The 21,457-nt window shown below is 46.5% G+C and overlaps 1 protein-coding gene across 1 annotated transcript; it reads right to left on the bottom strand.

The window, feature by feature from the left end:
- Nucleotides 1–582: 582 nt before the first annotated feature.
- On the bottom strand, nt 583–19,726 carry RAD54L (RAD54 like). Its single transcript, XM_086617755.1, is given in 23 exon segments — nt 583–784; nt 1,956–2,119; nt 3,465–3,644; nt 3,750–3,828; nt 4,141–4,264; nt 4,409–4,519; nt 4,628–4,758; nt 5,183–5,257; nt 7,294–7,381; nt 7,384–7,419; nt 9,320–9,470; nt 11,317–11,333; nt 11,336–11,439; nt 11,903–12,119; nt 12,122–12,200; nt 14,725–14,794; nt 15,578–15,615; nt 15,617–15,713; nt 17,423–17,493; nt 18,245–18,367; nt 19,386–19,441; nt 19,444–19,575; nt 19,624–19,726. Coding segments are annotated over 23 exon segments (2,448 nt in total).
- Nucleotides 19,727–21,457: the final 1,731 nt, after the last annotated feature.

Raw genomic sequence — 21,457 nt, 5'->3', positions numbered from 1 at the left:
TTAACAGAGCCTGATTTCCTACTGCATGCATGATCTTTCAGGCCAGATGTTCAACATACAAGCTGAATTTTTTTCCCCTTGTACAAATCCTCTTGTTCCTGCATAATCAGCAAGGTTCACATTTCACAACAGAAATGGGTCTTGCAAGTTTCTGATCAGCAGCTGTAAGCCATAGCTGTCAAGGCAAAAAGCATGACTGCACATCGAGAGCTATAAAACTGCCAGCTTAACTTAAAGCTGAAGCCAAAAACTTGGCTGAGTAGAAGGCACGGATGCCAACAGCATGAGAACCAGTGCTGAACTTGATCAAGTGCACAAACTCCAGTTATTCTCGGTTCCCAAAGGGCTGTTTTTCAGGCACACAGTGCAACAGCAGAGAAAAAGCCATGGACTCCTTGCTGTTGCAGTAGGCTGAACAATGCCAAGGGCCTTCCAGCCTCTCAGAAACCATGCTGTTCTATTCCACAGCCACACAACAATCCGGCATGTACTGCTATCTGCTGCCCCTTTCCTTGAAAGGGATTAAAGTGGGGTGGACTGCCACAGCAGTCTGCCCTTGCCCCCACAGGGGACAGTGACCTGTTAGGGAATCCCTCGCTGCTCCTCATGGGAGTGATGATGAAAAGTGAAGGTGACAGCAGCATCCCATGCAGCCTTCAGCACAGAGTCCTGCAGTCCCCGCTTATCAGCACAGTGGTTCCACTGGGAGAGGTCAGAGGTACAGTCGGACCCTTCAGGAGGGGGCCGTACCTGGTGGCCGTTCACACAGCGACGACACTTGATCCTGGAACAGAGTCAGTGCAAGATCAGTGCAAGGCTCCTCCACTTCTTCAGCGTATGGGTTGTTTAAAAACACAGCCCAGTAACATTTGGATTAACTCCCCTTCACCTGCAACATTGGCAGGTGTTTTTAGTCAGGATTAATTACTCCCATGTTTCATTTAAACACACAACCACCTTCTGGCATGTGAGACTGATAAGGAATGACACACACATTTTGGAAACCCTGGGGTTCTGTTCCTAATGGCACTCCCCCCTCCATGTGCAGCCATGTGAGAATGGTCCAGAAGGACCCAGAGGAAGTTCAGGAGGAGTTTCCCCCGACCGATGAGGGATGTTGCTTAGAGCAGATCTCCAGTGAACAGCCCCACTGCTACCACATTCTCAGCACTGCATCAGGCTTCCCAAGTTCCAGAGAGCATATCATGCTCCAAGCCACTCCATCCTGGCTCCCACCACAGCAACCAGGTTGCGCTCAGGCTGTTTGGAGATGCCCTACTGAGCTGCCACATAAGGAGACAACGAGCAGCAGCAGCCCTGCCTGCAAGGCTTGTTGCCATGCAGACAAGATGCCTACAGAGCTAAGCTGTGAGTCAGCTTTTAAAACTAATCATCTTCACTTCTTGTCTGAACTAAGAGTCTTAACTTTCACAGTGAAGCATTCCCCTGTGCTCCCTGTCCTCTTTCTGGTGGCTACAATACCACAGGTCTCGGGTGGGGGAGAAGAGCAGACAATGGAGAAGAGGATTCTTTTAGTCCCCAGACCAGCACTTGGGTTGGCCTCCTGAATTCTTAGCAGATGGAGTAGCCCTGGCAGTGGAAACAGCTCAGCATTTGGAGATCACAAACCACCAGGAAGAGAGTGGCAAGGAAGGACCAAGTTGGGCTCCACCAATCTGAACAGCTCTTTTCATTAGCTGCAGTATTTCACTGCCTCCAAACACAGGCAGCAACAAGATAGTTTGTTCACTTGTCCAGCCAGCACAGCACAACAAAAGGGAGGACAGCAAGGAAGTGCACATCTCCAGGTGGTTAACAGCTCCCGAGGCACACACACTTGAGGCCATCCCTCTCTGAGGCTCCTCCTGCTGCCTGAGGAACCCCTGAATCAGTAGTCCAAACCACAGAGGTTTTTTTTTTGTGGATCCCATCAATTAGTCATTGAGCATACTCACTTGTCATGGGTGTCACTGGGGGTGGTCTCATTCAAGGTGAAGAGCTCCTTCAGCTCCCCCAGTGAGAAGTGCCTTTCTACATCCTGCTCTTCATCCACTACACAGCTGCTGAGGGCCTTCTTGTGGGTCTGGCGTTGGAATATCTTCTCCTCAATGGTCCCCGTCTACAGGAGAGATGAAGCACAGTTGGGACACTTGTGTTAAAGGAGCACTACATTGGCAAAGCGTCACAGATCAAACAGCAATAAGGTGTCAGGACCAGTTAGTGCCTTGCCAGACCAGTACAGATGACAGAAAAGTTTTAGTAGGTGCGCTCCAACCATGTCCTATTTGGTTGCCAATCTAACCCAACTCTGCTTGTCTTTCACAGTGGCTAAAGAAGTGGATCCAACAGAGATATGGATGAAGAAGAGGTGGAGCTGCCACTCGTGGCTGGAGCTCACGCACCACACCAGGCTGTACTGACAGGAAGGAAAGGAAAAGAGCTGAGCAGCTACAGCTACTCCTTGACAAAAACAAAAACACCAACCAAAACAAATGGCAAAAGAACCAAAAAAGAACCATCAGCAGTATTTGCTGTTTCACCCACATACAGATCAATCACACTTGTCTGGTGGGAGATGATAACTACTACAGCAGATGTGCAGAAAGCCCAGTATGCTACATTTTTAAGGCAAAAATCTAAGAGCAAAACGTCTGTTTTGCAAACAATGCAATACAAAGGAGAAGGGTGATTCGTCATGATTTGCAGATGAGTTTGCTAGTTCTAAAAGCGAAGGACCTCCCTGCTTCCAGATGCAACCAGGTCAGAGAAAAGGTGGAACACCATAAGGAAGAGACGAGGAAAGAACATCTGTTTTGACAAAGTAAAATAATAATTGATCAAGGAACACAAGCTTACCAAAAAAACCCCAACAAACAAACCACCAAACAACAAAAAAAAACCCGAACAAACAAAAAAAACCCCAGAGCCTTAACTAATAAGAGGTGAAGGTGACAAGCACAGAGAGGGGACATTTCTGAGCAGTAATCACTGCTGGACAAAGTGCTACAGTAGCCTGAAAAGACTAGACTGCTAACTGGTAGCCCCATTCCAAACGCTGCTGTAATTCTGGGAATGTACTTGCTGTTTATTACATATATATACACCCAACCAAAACAGATGCATCCAGATTGAAAAACAGCAACTTTGGCATCAGACATGTCACGAAATTAAAGAAGTCAGATGCCAAAAGGACTTCAAAGCAGCATCTTATCTGGAAAGCTGCAGTTGTTGATTTCTCAGAAGCCAGTCACCATTAGAAACCAAGGCCTGCAGTAATGACCCTCCAGCTTAAGCCTTCATGGTTTTCCACAGAGACACATCTAAAGGTAGGAAGCAATTAAGTTCCAAATAATTCTGTTCACTGACACAAAAGGGTTCTTCCCCTTATAGTCCCAATCACAGCAGCTGCAGTCTGGGCTGGCACCAAGGACTCCATTTGAGGAGGTGATAGGAGTACGACTCACTGAAAGCAGTCGATAGATGTAGCATGTCTTCTTCTGGCCATCCCGCCACACACGAGCCATGGCCTGCTCATCATTAGCTGGATTCCAGTCTGGGTCGAACATAACCAGTCTGTTAGCTCCGATCAAATTCAAACCGCAGCCGCCCGCTTTGCTGCTTAACATGAAGATAAACTCCGGGCTCTGTGGAAAAAGGCAGGCTTGGATTAAACTAGAGGCAGCCATACTTGTACTCGCAGTATTTAGAACTGGCAGGAGAGCTGCTCACATCTGGCAGGTTCTGCTTACCGAGGGGCTGTTGAATCGCTCCACAATCTTTGCTCTCTTTTTAATGGACATGGTGCCGTCCAGCCGGACATACAAATACCTGGAATACACAGCAGTTGCTACGATCAGACTACTGTAACATTTAGAGCATCCAAGAGAGAAAATTCTTTCACAAAAGCCTTGTAACAAGGGTCTGGGCTTTAGGAGCTTTTGCAGAGGGCCAGAGCTTTTCTGCTCAGTGACCCCAGTAGCCAAAGTGCAAGCCACATTAGTTCCAATTCAGGAACATCTCAGGTAAAAGACAGATCACAAGTTCCTGCCGATAGAAACTTTAAAAACAGCCAGTTTATTTTACAGTGTAGGCTGCAAGTATAGTCTTGCAAGACTAAACAAATAAAGCCCAAAGACAAACCTTCTGTTCCTGCAGAGCTTTTCAAATAGGTCCAGTGTCTGAGTGTAGTTGGACACTAAAACCACCTTGTCGTTACTGGTGCTTTTTGTAACAGCAAGGATGTAGTCCAAAACCAGCATTTTTCCTGGATAAAAAGGAAAGAAAGAAGAAAGCTAGAGCAGAAGTTCCCAAATACCAGACCTTGGAGATGCACTTGATAAGATGCTAAATACAGTCTCATGGCTGCCTGTATTAGGCAGCATATTTGTACTATTGAGTTCCACAGTACCTGAAAGCTGGGGCTCCACAGACTTGGTGCTGTAGCCAGCAGGGAACAAATCCAGGGCTCCCATAAAACCTTCTTCCTCTTCCACACACTTATCATGGATAAGAGCAGGGTCTGGAGAACAAAGAGAGCTCAGAGACTGTGGAGTGCACATGGGAAACCCAAAAAAAACCCCACCAACAGTGGAAAAACCAAACCCACTGCATGAGTGGAACAACTCACGATTACAGAGCTTCTTCAAGGAAGTAATGGAAGAGAGAGATGACACACTGATTTTGCCCTCCTTCAGCTCCTCCACTGGCTTGGCTTGCTTCAAGAAGTTCTTGTACAGCTCAGCCTGCAAAGGTGTCAGTCTGAAACAGAATGAGAGCTCTGCAGTCTCAGCCTGTCCCCAAACCAATCCCATCCTTCCTCCTTCATCTACACAGTGGGTTCCTTTTAGCTCAATTTTTTTTAGCTACAGCACAGACAGCCTAGAACTGCCTCCAAGGCTGATGGCAGAGCATTGACATCTCAGCCCAGAGCTGGAAGTTCACAGACACTCTGCAAAGCCCAGGGCTCTGCTGTACACAGCTGCCCAGGGCACACCAGCTGGCTGGCAGAACCACCAGTTGCGGGATGTTCATCCTTGCTTCAGGAGGAAAAGCAACATATTGCTAACAGCTACAATCTCATTCCTAGAGGGAAGCAGTCACCGCAAGCATTGGAGGGCTTTTTGCTACTTTTTAGTCCTTCCCGTTGCTCCTCTCATTTCCCAGAGTATATGCTTTCTGGTACCTGCAGCAGACCACTTGCTCAATCTTCACTGGCAGGTATTTGGACAGAATGTCCGAAGTTCTTCGGATTAAACACCTGCAGGGAGGGAAACAAAGATCAGATGCCTGGATGATGTCAAAACCCTGGTTTATCGCTATTATTCCTCATGAGCTCAACACAAAAGTTTTTTTGATATCTTATCTCCAAAAGCCTGTGACAGGTCCAAGACACGGCAAAGGCCAGACACCCACCATCCACACTAAGAGGCTCCATCAGCCCATACTATAGAGTCCAATACAACCCTCTGTCTTTGTGAGGCTTCCAAATTTGGTTCATGAGATTTGGAAGGATCAGGCATGGTTCTACCCAAGGGAGCCCAGTCCCTTACAAAAGAAACTCAGCTCTTCCTCAGGCTACCAACGGCATTCTCAACTTGAGCTACAACAGACCGGTGGCATGGACAACAAACAAGGATAGGATTTAACCACCACACACTACAGACATAACCCAAAGTACAAGCAGGCAGCTCCCCACATCCTCAGCCAAGAGGGGTTCATTGTCTGGCCCAAGATTTCAGCAAAGGGCATATCTTTTGGGGGTTCTAGAAATGCCCCATGGAGCGGTTCTACCATACTTTAGAAAAGATGGGATGGACTAGAAAAAACACTAAACTGAGCAACCAGAATAAAAAAGAAGTGCAGAAACCCAGTTCTGCCAAGAAATGTCAAAAAAATGATGTTATGAAACCTACAGAAGAAAGACAGCAGGAATATATGACAGCCTTGAAATCTGTCAAAGGCTGTTAAAGGAATAATCTGGTCTCCAAACCCATAAGCAGTAGGATGAAAAGTAACAGGCTTAAACTGCAGTAAGGAAGATTTATGTTACACATTAAGAGTATTTTCTAACTGCAAAGACAGCGATGCCCTGGAAAAGGTGTCCTGAGGAATCTTTAAGGTTTCAGTGCTGGGCGGGGGTTAAGTAGGGGAGGGTTTAGGTCCAACACCTTCTACCTTGGGACAGTAAGATTGATTAGTTGCCTTCTCCAGGGCCCTTCTTTGCATCACTGTCTCATTTGTAATTCCTACCAAATTCAATTGATTCATCTGCTACTACTTATGTGCTTCACCTTCCCTATTTGTGTATCATGACTGCTGCACAATAAAGGAAAGGACACACTTTTACACCCCTTTTCCATCAACTATAAAAAGAAATAAGTGCACCTGAAGAAGGAATAAGCTCTTCTTCTCCCAATCTTTCCTTTCTCTCACGCTTCTGCAAGCTGACCTGAGTCAAGGTCTCTATAGAGAGACTGTACTCAGTGTGAAATTCAATTTACCATGACTATGAACTGCAGGATTGTATTTGTGATGGTTGCAAACGTTCAGATAAAAAAAAAAAAAGAAAATAAACAAAGACACCAGCAATACTGAGAATTCAAAAGAGTCTCTAGTAAAAGTTCTTACAGAGAGACGGGCAATTGCCAGCAGATGTGGATAAATTGGTTGTATTCCCAAATAGAAAAGAAATCAGGTTTAAACAAATACCAAAAATCAACTGAAGAGAAAGAAGACAGCATTTTACGTCACAGAAGTACTACCTAGGGCTTGAAAGTCACATCTCTGACACTAGTAAGTCTAATCACATTAGCTCTACAGAGCCAATACAGCTGTGAAAGCATGAGCTGGACTCTTGTGACTTGGGCAATCAAAAGCAGAACTGAATGACATTCCTTATACTCTTTCTGTCTGCCGCTCAGCATCCAGGCTGGATAGATCTCAAGCGTGACCCAGTCTGCACTGTAGTTACATTAACACAAACAAAAGGATGCTGCCTGACTATGCAGATCGCAGGAGAAAACAGAAAAGTAAGAGTCAAATAATGATTCAGTATCTGAGTATATTCGCTTAGGGGTGACTGCAGCTAACTCTGCCATTTCGATGTGCCATTTTTCAGACTAAAGCTATGTGCTATGTAGATTTCTTAGGCAATAAATACTTGCACAATCACTTGCTGAATAGACGTAACTGGCAAGAGAATTCATTACAGCTACAAGTGTAATTTGGAAAGACACCAGTGTACACCAAAGGTTTATGCAAAAGCTCTGCAGAGAGAAGAGGGATGAAGTTCACCTGTTCACAATGCTGATCAGCTCTTTAAGCCTCTCTTCTCCTTTGTGTCGCTCAGCTTCGCTTGCATCTGCATCTCTGCCTTTCAAGATGGAATTTCAAAATGTCTTTTAAATTCCTGTGCAGTCCCTGTACAAAACAGAAGTGAAAAGTGACAATTACTAACAAATAACCTGTGATCAGTACCTCACAGCCCCAGTTATCATACCACAGGCATGGGGCTCAGCAGATAAAACAAACTTTCACCCATCGGTATGATCTGTTTTCCTTTCTAGCCAGGAAAGATTGAAACAAGGTAGGCAAACCTGAACAACAGAAAATCATTTTGTACTCCAACAACAACGCACTGCCAAAGGTCGTACAATTTTAGTTAAACCTGAGTCCAGTCAGGCATGTACTGGTTTTCCTCACATTCCAGCTACACTCTTACTCGCAGGTTTTGTCCTTGCAAACAACAGCACAGGCACTGGATGTGCCTGTCCCAAAATTATCTGTAATCAGTTGCTTATTATTGGTCACAAGCTGAAAGAGGGAAAAACGACTACTGCATGCAGGCAGCTTTGCTGGCAGTAGCTGCAATATTAACCTCATCTCAGAGAGAATGAACTAGAAGTACAGGGAGATTAGTCTTGCTCAAAGTACAGGTCAAGGGGGCAGGGGAAATCACATCAGCTGCCTTTAATAACTACCCAAAATTGAAGCACATGGAAAAAACAGATGTAGAACATCTACCACCCTATCCCATCCTTTCCTTGAGAAATCCTGAGGGCAGAACAGCTGAATAGAAAAAGATATAGCCTAAATGCTGCTTGTAAGACTAAGAATCTGATGAACGGTGTTTAACTAGAGTTGTGCACGCTCTAGAATTAATGAGAAGCCTCTCGGACTGGATGCCCAACAATCTGAGACAAACATGGGTGACAAGTTATAGCAACAAGGAAATGATTTACAGATTGGTTTATTTTCTTTCCTTGGCAGAAAAAAATGACCTTTCTTGGCAAAGATGAGCTGTTCCACACTGGAAAGCAGTAGACCTGCTCTCAATCCAGTGATGCAGGAGAAGATGCAAAGACCACTTTGCTTTTAAAATTAAAACAGCTTGCAGACATAAGCAGAGCATAGGAGCCAGAGACAGAATATTTCAGTCTGCTATCAGCAATTGTAGCAGGTGTTTGATCCTGAAAACTCACACTAATCAGTATCTCTCCTCCAGATTCTTTTCTATCTCAGATGAAGTTAACCCCATATTCACAGGTCTTCCTTGCCTTCAAAAACAAGAGCAGTCCTAACCTCAATACTAGACATCACCCTCAGTTTTCTCTCACATTATCTGAAAGTGGGATGGCAGACTGCCAGAAATTTGGGCTCTGTTGCCTAACTGCCACCAGGTACACCATTCCGCCTTGCATCAGTCACTTCAACCTCCTGTGCCAGATGGATACGAGAGAGAGCAGGGAAAAGCTGTCTCCCAGGCTGCCTCTGTACACAACACAGAGAGCATGTCATGTCAAATCCCCCTCACCACAGAACCTCTCCCTACAAATACTAACTCCTGGCTTAGTTTTCTGAATTTGCTAAAGCCTGGGAGTGTTGTCAGAAATACCGTTACAAGCTGGCTCTTTCTGCCCAGCAACGCCCGCAGTTTCTCCACGGGCTTATTGTCAGGGAAACTCCTGGCTTAGGTGGACATTTTGGCTGACCAGTATAGCTGCACAAGATCAGCCATGTAGTACTCAGGGTCATATATTGATTTTACCTTAATTAATTCCCCTTTCAAAACATCTGTTAGACTGGTGTACTTTAAATCACAATCTTTTTGAAACAGAGCTCTGATGACATACAGCCTCTCGAACAGGGGACTCTGATCTAGACTTTCTGGACACAAACTGAAGGACAGTAAGTCCTCCAACCCGTACATGACTGTTCCTCTCACTAACGTCTCGGTTGCTGCTTTCCCTGGCACTGGTAGCTCAGGGAGGCCTTGCCAGACCTCCCCCTCCCTCATGTTTCTCACACATTCGTGTCTTACCTAGGATGCCCGAATTGACAAAGTGCACCAAGCTGAAATATTCAAGCAGGTCATTCTGAATGGGAGTGCCTGAGATAAGGACTCGTCGAGGTGTATTTAAGCTGTTGAGAGCCTGATACGTTTGGTTTTCAGAGTTCTTCAGTCTATGGCCCTTTGAAAAAAAAAAAAAGGAAAAAATGGAATGAAGCTGATAAATGTAGTGGCCCTGAAGGGAAGCAGCTCGGAGATTCATATCAACACTGACACACTGTATCTCTCACATGGCATCTCAGGACTTTTCCCATTCCTGTTACTGGACTAAATGCTGTGTGTGTATTCAAGTGTTGTGACGGACTTCTTTCAAAGGCAAGAATCTGGTGGGAAACCTGAAGCCATTACATGAGGAAATACGACATTACAAGCTTCCCAAAACTAGGAACATCCAAGTAAGAGGGCCTACCATGAAAATAACAACCACAACATGGTCTGACTATAAGAACTGTTTCCTGTTCAAAGATGGGACGTTTTCAGCTACCAACACTAGGCACTGGACTCTGGACCAGTAACAGTGCCTCACCAAAGGTCAAGATCACAAGCCATTCAGACCACCTATACCCAGGACTGCCAGGCCTTCATGCACTCGTAAAAAGAGGTTCTGCATCTCTTACAGGGGTAACCTGAACACAGGTGCCGTTTCCCATGTCTGGGAAAAGCAACTTTATTAGCATCTGAGTGCTACACTGTAGGACAAAGCATAAGTGATGCAATGGTTTTTCAGAAGTGCCGGACCACTGCAGAGCTGAGTATTTATTTGGAATACATGGAAGACACAAGGCCAAAGATTCGCATTCCCCAGAATCCCTAGCTGCTGACCCCATAACAGAGGCACGGGAAGGTCCTGGACTCGGTAGATAAAAGGTGGATGGGAGTTATACTTGTGAGGATGCTCGCTCTTTTTAAGTGCCTTTCAGCACAGTTGTAGCAAATACACAACCACACCACTGGATGGCACCACTAATTAATAAATCCCCTCTAACTGGCAGCAGAGGACACCTCAACAGTGGCTGAGGACCCCAGATTAATCGTTTCAAGGAGGCTGAGGGCATTTGTTTTATTTTGTCCTTCAGAGTGTCTCTGGCTCTCACTACCTATAACCACAAACAGGGAACAATAAATGAAAAAACAACTCCATTTCAGCCATGTGAAAGAAGAGCTTGACAACACAGGCTTGGCAAATCAAGATCCAGCAGTCAGCAAGCAGAGTCAAGCCAGCTCTGTCTCTTCTTGAAGAAGAAACATATGAGGTAACTCCTCACCCAGCTCTCCTACCTCTGCCCCAAGCAGGAGGCTACAGAAAGAGGAAGAAGGCCCTGCCATAAGAGCGCCCTTCAAACTCCCCAACAAGCACAGAGTTAAGATGGCCAGATAAAGTGGCTGACAGCAGCCAACACTACACTCAAGAGCATGCTGAATCACAGAATCACTTAGGTTGGGAAAGACCTCGGGAGTCTCCAGTCCAAACTCTTGCTCAAAACAGAGCCAAGTTAAAAATTACTGGGCAGAACATAAGGCAGGCCAACAGAAAGTACTTCTCACTTTAGCAAAGGCAGACACAAACAAATGAAAATCAGGTCAGTGAGCCAAGGCCCTACCATCCCAAAAGAACAAGGCCTTTTTCGGAGTCCAGGCAGGCAGTGGACCTCCTTTCTGCTGCATATTTCACACTGAGAGGGCCCAAGTAGGTACCCCTCGCTCTGTGAGGGACCTACAAAGTGGCCACAGTTAGCATCACCTGGATTTTCTTCCCATCTCAGCTCCCGAAAACACCCTCCCTTGTTCAGACTCACCCAGTATGGACGAGCCAGTTACACAGAGCCTCTCAAACACCAGAATGGGTGCTGTCCACAGCTAAACCATGTTTTTCACTGCCCTCCCCGACTTGAGGAAAGTAGAACCAGTTTTGCCAAGATCTCAAGAAAATATCAGGAACAGATTCTCCCTTAAAGATTCCCCTGTACCTCATCACATATGACCAGCCAACACTGCCCTTCTGTAACGCCTCAGCATGGAGTCGGAAGGTCTCATAGGAGATGATCAGGATGGGTGAAGGCACTCGAAGGCCACGCTGGTTCATAAGCCAACTGCAGACAGAAAGGGGGAAAAGGAAAAAAGAGGCATGAGGAAAACTAATAGAAAAGGGTTCAAGGTCTGTAGTCCAAACTTTTGCCTTAAAAATCTAGGAAAATCTGTCTGTTTCAATTACTCTGTAGCATCCCTTCCACCCACATATACTCAGGCTCCTTTCCCCACAACTGTCCCCATTTCCGTCCCCCTTCCACCTCCGCCCACTCCTTTCCTGGCTTCTGGCTGGAGCAAAGAAGAGGCACTGGGACTGCCCTAACTTAAGCACGACTGGACTTGGATTATTCCAAAAGATCAACTATTACCAAACATGCAAGGGCCTCATCTAAACCTGTTAGTGGAGAGACCTTCAGCAGTCTCCAGAGCTCTAATGACAGCTCAGACACGTTCACATGAGCTGCTGTAGGCTTCTTCCAATGCAAGATTTTGACCTAAGCCAGCCAATCACACCATTTGCCAAACATTTCTGTACCTAGTTTACGGTCAATCTCTTCTTTGGAGCCTCCATCAATGGCCAGCGGCTGGATCCTTCCCCCCAGCCATTTCTCTACTTCATTGTACCAGTTTCTCACCAGGCTGGAGGGAGACACCACCATGGCTTTCTCAATTTCAGGCTTGCAGTCTGGACTTTGTCGGAGAAGCGTCCACATGAGTGTGATGCACTGCAGGGTTTTGCCCAGCCCATTTCATCCGCCATGATACAGCCGTGACTCCCGGGGATCCGCCGGCTCGTCACACAGTCCCACAGGAATTTCACTCCCTGTCAAAAAATTGTTCTTTCAGAGCAGGATGGGGATATCAGCAGAATGACAACTTCATTACAGCTTCTTTACCGCAACACACAGGACTGATACTACAACAAACAGCCAATCCTGTAGTACATCCCTGGGGACATGCAGCGTTCTAAAGAGGACAGAGGGAAACCACCTGAGACACAGCTAAATGCAGCCACATCTGGTCTGGAACAACATTACTGGTGCCAACACACACCTCATTAACAGGCACAAAATCTTACTGGATTTTAACTGTGTAATTATAACTAGCTTCCTGACACAAATTCCCAGAAATTTCTACCCTTGGCTGCATTAGATAGGCCCAGGCCATCAGCCAACCTGCATCAATCACAGCAAACAGGTTAATTGTAATAACAATAATCAATTAGGTAGTTTTAAAAACCCCAGAATCATAAGAGCAAGCAGAGTTGTTTCTGCTGCCTGGTTAGCGCTCAGAATGCCCTCAGCAGCCCTCATTGCTTCTGCCTAGAAGTGCAATGACTCACCTGGGGACTCAAGGTCCAAAGCAGATTTAGCCTTCAGAGAAGACAGAGGGCTGAGGTTACAGCCCACGTAACATGGTGGAGAAGAGCTCAGCCCTGCATTAGGCTCTGACACATCATGAAGACAGATAAAAGGGGTGGGGGCCAGGGATGAGACAAGCTCTGAAAATATTCTTCTATCATGTGATGATACAGAGTCAGAGAAAAACGGGGTATTGTCCCTGGGAACATACAAGCTCCATGCATTGTGTCAGCAGAGCAGAGAGTAAGGGACACAATCTAAACACACCTGGACAGATTAACCCCTCTGTGTTTCCACTATTTACGAGTGGGAGATGGAGCTCCTTTGCTTGCACTTTCAAGGCTTTTTCTTTCTTTCTTTGGCCCATAACAATAGGTTAATGAAGTTTATTTAAGCTGGTTGAACTGGTTTGTATGTATTATGAATAATGTATTAACATAATATATTATGAAATACAATACTGACTAAAAGAGTGCATTTGGCTGGGGATCCATTTGGGTAACCTCCCACCAACTGGTCAAAAGACATGACAAAGACGGAACAAAGCTGTGCAACAGTCTGAGAGCATCACCTGAACAAAGTAGGAAAATAAAGCAGCACTGGAATCTTAGCAGACAAAGACTTATTAGTCAGACTAGAACGCAGACTTCTTTATCAGAGATATCTGTCAAAAAACAGCGTGCCTAAGACACCAACATAACTATCATTATTTGACAAAAGCACCAGCAGGCAGTATCTTACCCAAAACCAGAGTGCCTTCAGCTATGTAGCCAGAGATGAGCATTACACTGGGTCACAGGTTCTGTACCAACTCTAAGATAAAAGTACAAGCTAGGAGCACTCCCAGAGCCATCTGAAGATCTCCCATCCAGGGACACCTCTAGGTTGACATGCTTAGCCTGCAAGATCAGCAATCACGGCTTCTATCTGTGCTGCCTCTAGGCTTAAATGATAATATACTGCATCTGTGATGACCTTCAAACTGTCCAGATACCTACATTAGATATTTAGACATTAGTATCCACTGCTTCGATATTGGTGATGCTGCACATATTTATAATATAAAATGTTTTCAGCACTCTCCACTGGCGAATTCCAAGTCTACCTAGGTCACAGACAGCTCACATCTACATAGGGTAGCTTCCAAATAAAACACAATGAAGCAGGAATCTACTCCACACTGTGTTGGGAGCCATGGTACCAGAAAGAAGAGCTTCATGTTTCCGGACTCAAAGACTGCAGATCAAATGAATTCTGCTGACCAGCAAAACACAGCAGTGGGCAGTCCTGCTCTGCCCAAAGCAAGACTGAGCTGCAACATAATTTATTGTAAATATATCCATTACCTTCCACAGTGAGTTCCACTCAGCAGAGCTACATCTCCAGACTTCACAATAAGTAAAGCTGGAGTTTCAGCCCTGACTCTGTAGGATCCCATCTCCTTGCAGAATCTTGTCTTTTTCCCAAGGTATCACTGGTGACACAAAACTCAGCCAACGTGCTTTCCTAGACCAGTGCAACCAGTGCACCACAGTCCCAGAAACTCCTCAGTTTCCACTATCAGCTGACCTGACCTACAGCCCCACAGAGAACACACAGGAGCATAAGGCAGCATCAGGTTTAGGCTGCGAATGCTTTGGCCCTACTAGATGAGAGGCAGAGAAGAGAAGGTTCTTACCCGCAAGCAAACAGTAAAATTTCCACATTTTTAAGACAAACAGCACTGTTGTAATACTCCTAGCATGCCTTTCACTTAACATGGGACAGAGAATATTTGCAGCATTCAGGCTTCTAAGAGATGGTTAAAACAAACATTTCACTTTGCATTTGCAACGGACTAGAGTCTGTTAGGCTGTCATGCACTGTTAGTCTGTGAGGTCTACGTAGACCTGACAGTTGGTGGGGAACATTCCAGCAGAGGAACTGCAGCTTTTTGAAAAGCCCAAGTCCTCCAGCCATACCCTCAGGTCCCGATGGAAAACTTACTTCTCTCTGATGGGGCCGTAAAACCCGGCTGAGGATAGGATCCACCACAACATGGACAGGTGCTTTGTCCCTGCAGGAGGCAGTCAAGGAAGAAGACAGTGTGATTAATGAACTCAGCACAGCATATGTTTAGTTTTTCTAAAATCTCACTGGCTATACTGAGGACTCCCAAGTGGCATGAGGGAAGCAACTGCTGACAAGAAAGTGAAAAATGGATTAATTCAGTTTAGAGAATGAAGTCACAGGGGCCTGATCTGGAATCTAAAATATCAGTGAAAACATGTATTTGGGCTGTGGTTAAAACAAGGGCAGAATGTGTTCAGAGACACAGTTAAAAAGTCATTATTCTTTTCTTGTTTCAACAATACTGTAACTGCACTGCTGGAGAGAGGAACCCCCTCCTCTGTCCACGAAGATCCAGCCAACAGCCCTCTTAAGTTATAACAGCACAAAAGGAACTACTTCAGAATAAAAACTATTAGTTAGCCTAACATTTGACTGTCAGTCATCCCCCTTTGCTTGTCCCTAGATGCTGATGTTTCCTGACTAATGTCTAAGCCGTAAGATTATCTAAGCAGCTTCTCCATGTGTGCATCCTCATTCCTTGCAACAGGTTTAAATTTTTGATGAGCAGGAGATGAAACAGCCTGTGGAAGAACGCAAACAATCTGGCATTGGTACATTCCTTCTTTGATTGTTACCATACTTGAAACAATGCAGAGGCAGACTACTTGGAATCAAACTTCCCTCGATGTTCAGACCCCAGCTCAGACATGTTTGGGAAGAAAACTCCCAAACCCACACGTTACAAGGAGGTCAGAGCTGAAGCATTTGTGCCAGGTGATGACCTCACTTGTCTATTTTCAGCTGGTCGTGGGCACTCAGCAGCGGGCGGCTCATACAGAACCAGAGCTCCTTCCTCAAAAGGGTCATGGAGCGGACTCCTCAGCCCTGCCCGTTTGATGCCCAGCGCGCGCAGCCCAGTGGCCCTGAAAGCAAACAAAGGCAACAACTCAAAGAACAATTCTTCCTGGGAGAAAGCAGAGCCTTGCAGAAGAGCCTGATTATGTTAGGAACAGCGAATAAACTGAGCGCTGGAGCGGAGATGCAGGTACAGCTGGTGCAGACGGCAAACCCACGCAGGGTGGTTGTCTGACAGCACTCTGCCAGCACATAGCGGGTAGCTCTGTGGCAGGAAAGAATAACAACGAAGGAGCAGAGGCAAAGATGGAGCAATGGCACTGCCCACCAAACAGGCACGACTGCATGCAGCAGATGCCAACATGCTGGCACACACAGTGTAAGATGTCTTGCAAGGTGAGTGCAGCCTCATCCCAGGCAGCCAACAATAAACAGGCACAATGTCTCCCTCAACTATCTCTGGGCATAGGAGCTACTCCCAGTACCCAAAGGTTATTCTAGCTTTTTGACAGACAAGCAGGATTCCAGAACGCACGCCTCAGCAGCTCGATAAATATATACCCACGTACCTATTATATACTGAGTCAAATCCTCTTTTTTGCATCGCCTAACCCAGACCTAGCCAGAGTTGTACATTTCGTACAAGGTCAGGAATTGATTTTTAACAGGAATGAAGTTTTACGGTATCACAGTTTGCACCATACTGCCATTACCTACTCTAGGGTATTATCTGCTCTCTGCTGAGCAACAGTAGTTGGTTTGGCCTTGGAGCAAATTTCTGTGAAGAGCAGAAACCAAGGACACAGTTCCTTTTCCTAGTATTGCCTTTTGATGTCATAGCTTTGGAATGAACATAAAGAGAACATGCACAGAAATCCCTTTTCCCATTACAACTCAGACAATTGTACTCCCAGAATTGATTTTGCTGGGGAAGATTCAAGCAGGGTCAATTTCCCACTGCTTGCTAAAGCTCCTCGCAAAACAAGAGTGTATCACAAACTGAGGCAACAGTGCATGCACACCAGAAAAGAGCACACAAAACAGCCTCGTCTCCCAATTAAAAGAGGAAGATAATAGCCACAGAAGTAGCTTTCCAGTGACAGTTCTGGGGCTTTTCCACAAGCTAACTTTGACAACGCTTTTGGGCTGTCATTTCATAGTCAGTATCTACCTACAGACATATTTTTACAACTAAAGCTTCACCCAAGCTGGCTGGTCTGCATTTGAATTTTTCAGCTGGAGGGTGAAAGGGAAGAAGGGGACAAGAACAGTTCCATTTGTTTCTGAGATCTTGTGTTTCACTGGTTCAAACCAGCTGAGGCCTTTGAACTTCAAAACTTCCTTGCTTTGAAGATCACCTTGAGACTCAACACACCAAGCCAAATAGAAAGAAAACTGGCACATACTATTTTTTTAACCTACAGCCTTCTGTCTGTTAGTATCATTAGGGTGTTATTTAGATGGTAAATCTTCATTGCTTGGAATTCATCCCTGCTTTTGTATTTGTGACATGGTGTACAATCTTCTGGCACTACATCAAATACATAGCAGTAAGAATACAAAATCCAATTCTGAAACGTAGGATTATCCAAACTAAACACTAGTAAGAAATATGAAGACTTTGCTAATGTGCCAGTATTTTTCTTCTGGAATTAAGTCAGGATTTCTGGAACATATGCATCAGTGCAAAAAATAACAATAATCCCCACAGATATATTTGACAGGCCTGAGCATTGCCTGTTTTACCCAAGGCAGTCAACACAGAAAATCTTTAAACCTCCTCATCTTACCTTTATAATTTGGAATGGGGACTTTGAAGGGTTTGGACAAAATGCTGCGGATAAAAGCCTCCTAGGAATTCAGAAAGAAAACACGCTTAAGTAGTTTGAAATCAGAGATTGCTCAAGAAGGCCAGCCCAGGACATTTTTTGAGAACTCAAATTTGCAAAGTGCTGAGAGTCCCTTTATTCAATCTATTCAAGCTTCAACCCCAACTATTTTCAAAAATATCCAAAAGGAAGAAAGTAACGAACCAGCACAATTCCCCCCACCAACTCTGCTTTTCAAAACTATTTTTCTTTGGGTTTTCTAATGCGCGAAATTGATTCTTCGTAACTCCCATCTTCTTAAATCCACTGGCATTATAAACTTCTTTAAATGCTATTGCTTCCCCTGCCTTTGTAATTCAGTCAGGCAATTCACTTCCTGTAAACGAGTTGGGTACCCATTGTAGAAACTGGATCAGCAAGCACCCAGCCAGCCCAGCACCTAGCTCCAGCAGTGGAAGCCCAGGGAGAACTGGGCAGACAGCACTTGAGCCATCTGTGTGGAAAGCTACCCACGTCCCTTGGCACTGTCCGTCACAAAGGTCCCACAGAACTCTTACTCAGGATTTCCATTATACAAAGTACCCTCACCAAACCTTCAACATTAAACGGCTGGAGCTAGCAAAAGATCTCCCCTAAGACTCTGTGTGTGTGGCACTTCCATAACACCTCTGATTAAATGGGTCCATGGAAATTTAGCCCTCCTGGGACTCCTTGATGAACAAGCTCCACATGCAACTCATTTGCTATGGTGTGCTAGCAGTAACACGCACTTACATGTGACTGCTATCCAAGCAGTGAGGCCTATTGGTCAACTGAGCCAAGGGTTTCCGGAAAGGCGACCTGTAACATTCTCCACTCTCTGTCTCGCTGACAGGCTTCTGTCTCTTCCGAGTCTGAAAAACAGAATAAGGCAAAAACAACTCAGAGGCATCTGGTGAGACCAGAAGATAATGCAGCGCTGTCACACTCCGTAAGCACCTAACCCACACAGACAATCCACGCACCCAGCTGAATATCTCTGAACAGACCCAACCATTACTCACCTTCACTGACAAAGGACAGCAGCAACACCACCAAGGTCCCCACGACCTAATGTTTAACCACATGAGGACTAAAATACTCTCTCTAATTAAAACACGCTATCACTTTCCAACCTGTAAAGGAGCAGGCTTGTCTGTAATAAGATTCGTGCTGCCTCTCCCCCCCTCAAAAAAGCAGAAGAAAAAAAAAAAGGAAGGGTCAGTAGCATGGAACAAACTACATGAAAGTCCCCAGAGGGTGTCATGGCATCTGTTGTTAAGCAGGTGAAAGGCCTCACGCTGAAACCTAAATTGCAGAAGCTTAGCAAGGCATGAAGATAAATAAGTCATTGATCTGTTTCCTCATTTAAAACAGCCCTCTTCAAAATGAGACATGGCTTTAACACCTGCTGGCATAGAAGGAGGGATTTGACACAGAAAGCACTAGGTGAGACTCTTTGACCTGTATGACACAGGCCATAGCATCATGTTTTGTCTTAAACATCTACCTATTCCTAGTTACCAGCCCTCTCACAAAACACTTGGGGAAGCTCTCCAGGGATCGTTTCTTCCATAACCATGAAGCATCATCTATTAACAACGATGTTCTTCTATCAACTACATGCCCAGACACAAGTTTCCCACAAACAGATGCAAACTCTCTTGCAGAGAGAACTTGGGGCCCGACCCCCGATCCCCAGCAGACGGGGTGGTTACAACCTCACATCAGGCACCAGAGACCGACTTGGGCAGCGACGGGTCCGCGACCGCCCCCGCGGTGCAACTCCCTGCCCGTGGCTGGAGAGGCTCTGGGCATCCCGCCGGGTCGAGCCGGCCTCGACGCCGAGGGGCACGAGAGCTCCCCCATCCCCGCCGAGGACCCCTCGCTCACCGTCGGGGGACGCCAGGCCTCCTCCTCCTCCTCGTCGCCCGCCTTCCTCTTGGCAGCTGGCTAGGGGCCAGGCTCCTCCTCTGGAAGTAGGGCACACAAACACATCCTGAGCGGGCGGCGGAGCCGGGGGAGCCGCGCAGCCCCCCGACCCGGCCCGGCCCGGCGCCCCCAGCCCCGCACTCACCATCGCCTCACGGGGAAGGAGAGAAGCGGGAGCGGTAACGTCCCGCACGCGTACCGGCCCGCGCGCGCCGTGCTGGAGGCGGGAAAGGCGCCGAGCGGGCTCCGCCCCGCCCCTTCTCCAAGGCAACAGGCGTGGCCGAGCGAGTGCCGAGCCGCATCGATGCGCTCGGGGCACCGCTATGGCAGGGAGGAGAGGGGATGCGACCGACCGACCGACCGAAGTGCCGGGGGCCGTGGGCGGGTGGACAGGCCAGCGGTGCGCTGGCGGGCCGGTGGAGGTCCCGTCCGCCCCGGCTGCTGGAGCCCCCCCGTGCCCGGCCGTGGGCAGGGGCAGCTCCCGGTAACGGGGCAGGCGGCCGGCGGCCCTCAGGCCCTGCTCATGCCCCGTCGGTACCGGGGTCGGGCGCTGGCCGGAAGGTTGGCGCCGTTTCCGGACAAAGGTGCGAGGGCGAGAGCTTGGGCTTTAATAATGGAGCGAGTTGTGAAGGCCGAGCGCCGTGGCTTGGTGAGCGGTGCTGGCAGGAACGGAGCACCTGTGCCGTAACAAAAGCAGCGGAGACCATTCGCACCGAGCGGAGAGGGTTGTGGGCAGGGAGGTGCCTTCCCTCTACAGTCGTGTTTCAAAACAGACTGACACTTTTGCATGATGTTATGTCGTTTTACATACCTGCCCCGTGAACAGCTTGGCTGACCCCAAAGCCATAATTGTGGACCAGCATCTGTTTGTGCACTCACGGAACAAATGACAGTCCCTTTTGTACATCCTAAAGGGTATTTGGGGGGGTTCAGGGTGAAAAGCAAAACAAAAGCCGCAGCAATTCGAGCGTAGGTTTGTTTTCCTTGAAAGGGAAGGGCAGGCTAGTCCTTGGGAAAGGGTGAGGCTGTTCCTGTTCCATGGATCATAGCTGACATGATAAATGAGGACTGGGGCTTCACCAAGCAATTTAAAGGACAGACTTTTTACAAATTGCAAAACCACAGAGTTTTGGAGACATCCAGCTAAATTCTTCTGGCTGCACAGGGGAATCCCCAACAACCCTGTGAAATAAGCCAAGACCTCTGATCCATGCAGTTAACTCTCCCATCAGCAGGCAGAGGAGGCACCCTTGAGATGAGATTCCCCACAGCCTGTGTACAAGATGTGCCTCTCAGACCATGTCCTCCAAAGCCTGTAGGTTCCCGGAGGCCTCAGCGACTGACAGCTTTAATAGATCTTGGGAAACTCATCAAATCTCCAGACGCCTTCCGTGGAGCACCTGGGGACAGGCAGGGAGTGAAACGTGGCCTTCAGTGCAGTCCAGCAAAGCAAACAATCCAATATGCAATGCACTGCAGCTCTTAAAAGGAGTTTGTCTTTTCTTCCTCCTCCAAGGAGGGAAGGAGAAGGGGAAGGATAGATTTACCCTTTCCTGGTTGTTCCACTGGTAAAATTGGGGCATAAATTAAATGCAAAAACACTTCAGTTACTTCCAGTTGTACAACTGACCTTCTTAAACATCAAGAAACACAATAAGCCCCTTTGGCAGTATCCCCACCTCAAGTAATACACCATTTTTCTATTCAGTTTATTCAACATCTATGTTAATACAGTTTGCACCTTTAAAACATGGACCATAAAATAGAGTGGATATAAGACAAAGCTGAATTCTTGCATCTTTAGGATGTGAGGTGTAAGTGGACATAGATTCCTTGCAGCCTTTTATACCTCCTGAATATCTAGTACCTTAACGTTACTTTTTCCCCTGTCTTTTAAGTCCAAAATCCATTTGTCAGTATTTTATTTCTGAAGTGCTTTTAGAGCTCAGTGACGAATGTTAGATGTTGCAATTACTGGCTCACTGGGCAGAGAGTGGTTCTATAGGAAGGTAATTGGCTATTTTTTCTGGCAT

The sequence above is a fragment of the Tauraco erythrolophus genome, chromosome 10, assembly GCF_009769465.1.
Source record: "Tauraco erythrolophus isolate bTauEry1 chromosome 10, bTauEry1.pri, whole genome shotgun sequence".
Taxonomy (NCBI): domain Eukaryota; kingdom Metazoa; phylum Chordata; class Aves; order Musophagiformes; family Musophagidae; genus Tauraco; species Tauraco erythrolophus.
Note: the sequence above shows the minus strand (reverse complement) of the source record. Positions and strands in the feature narration are given on the sequence as shown.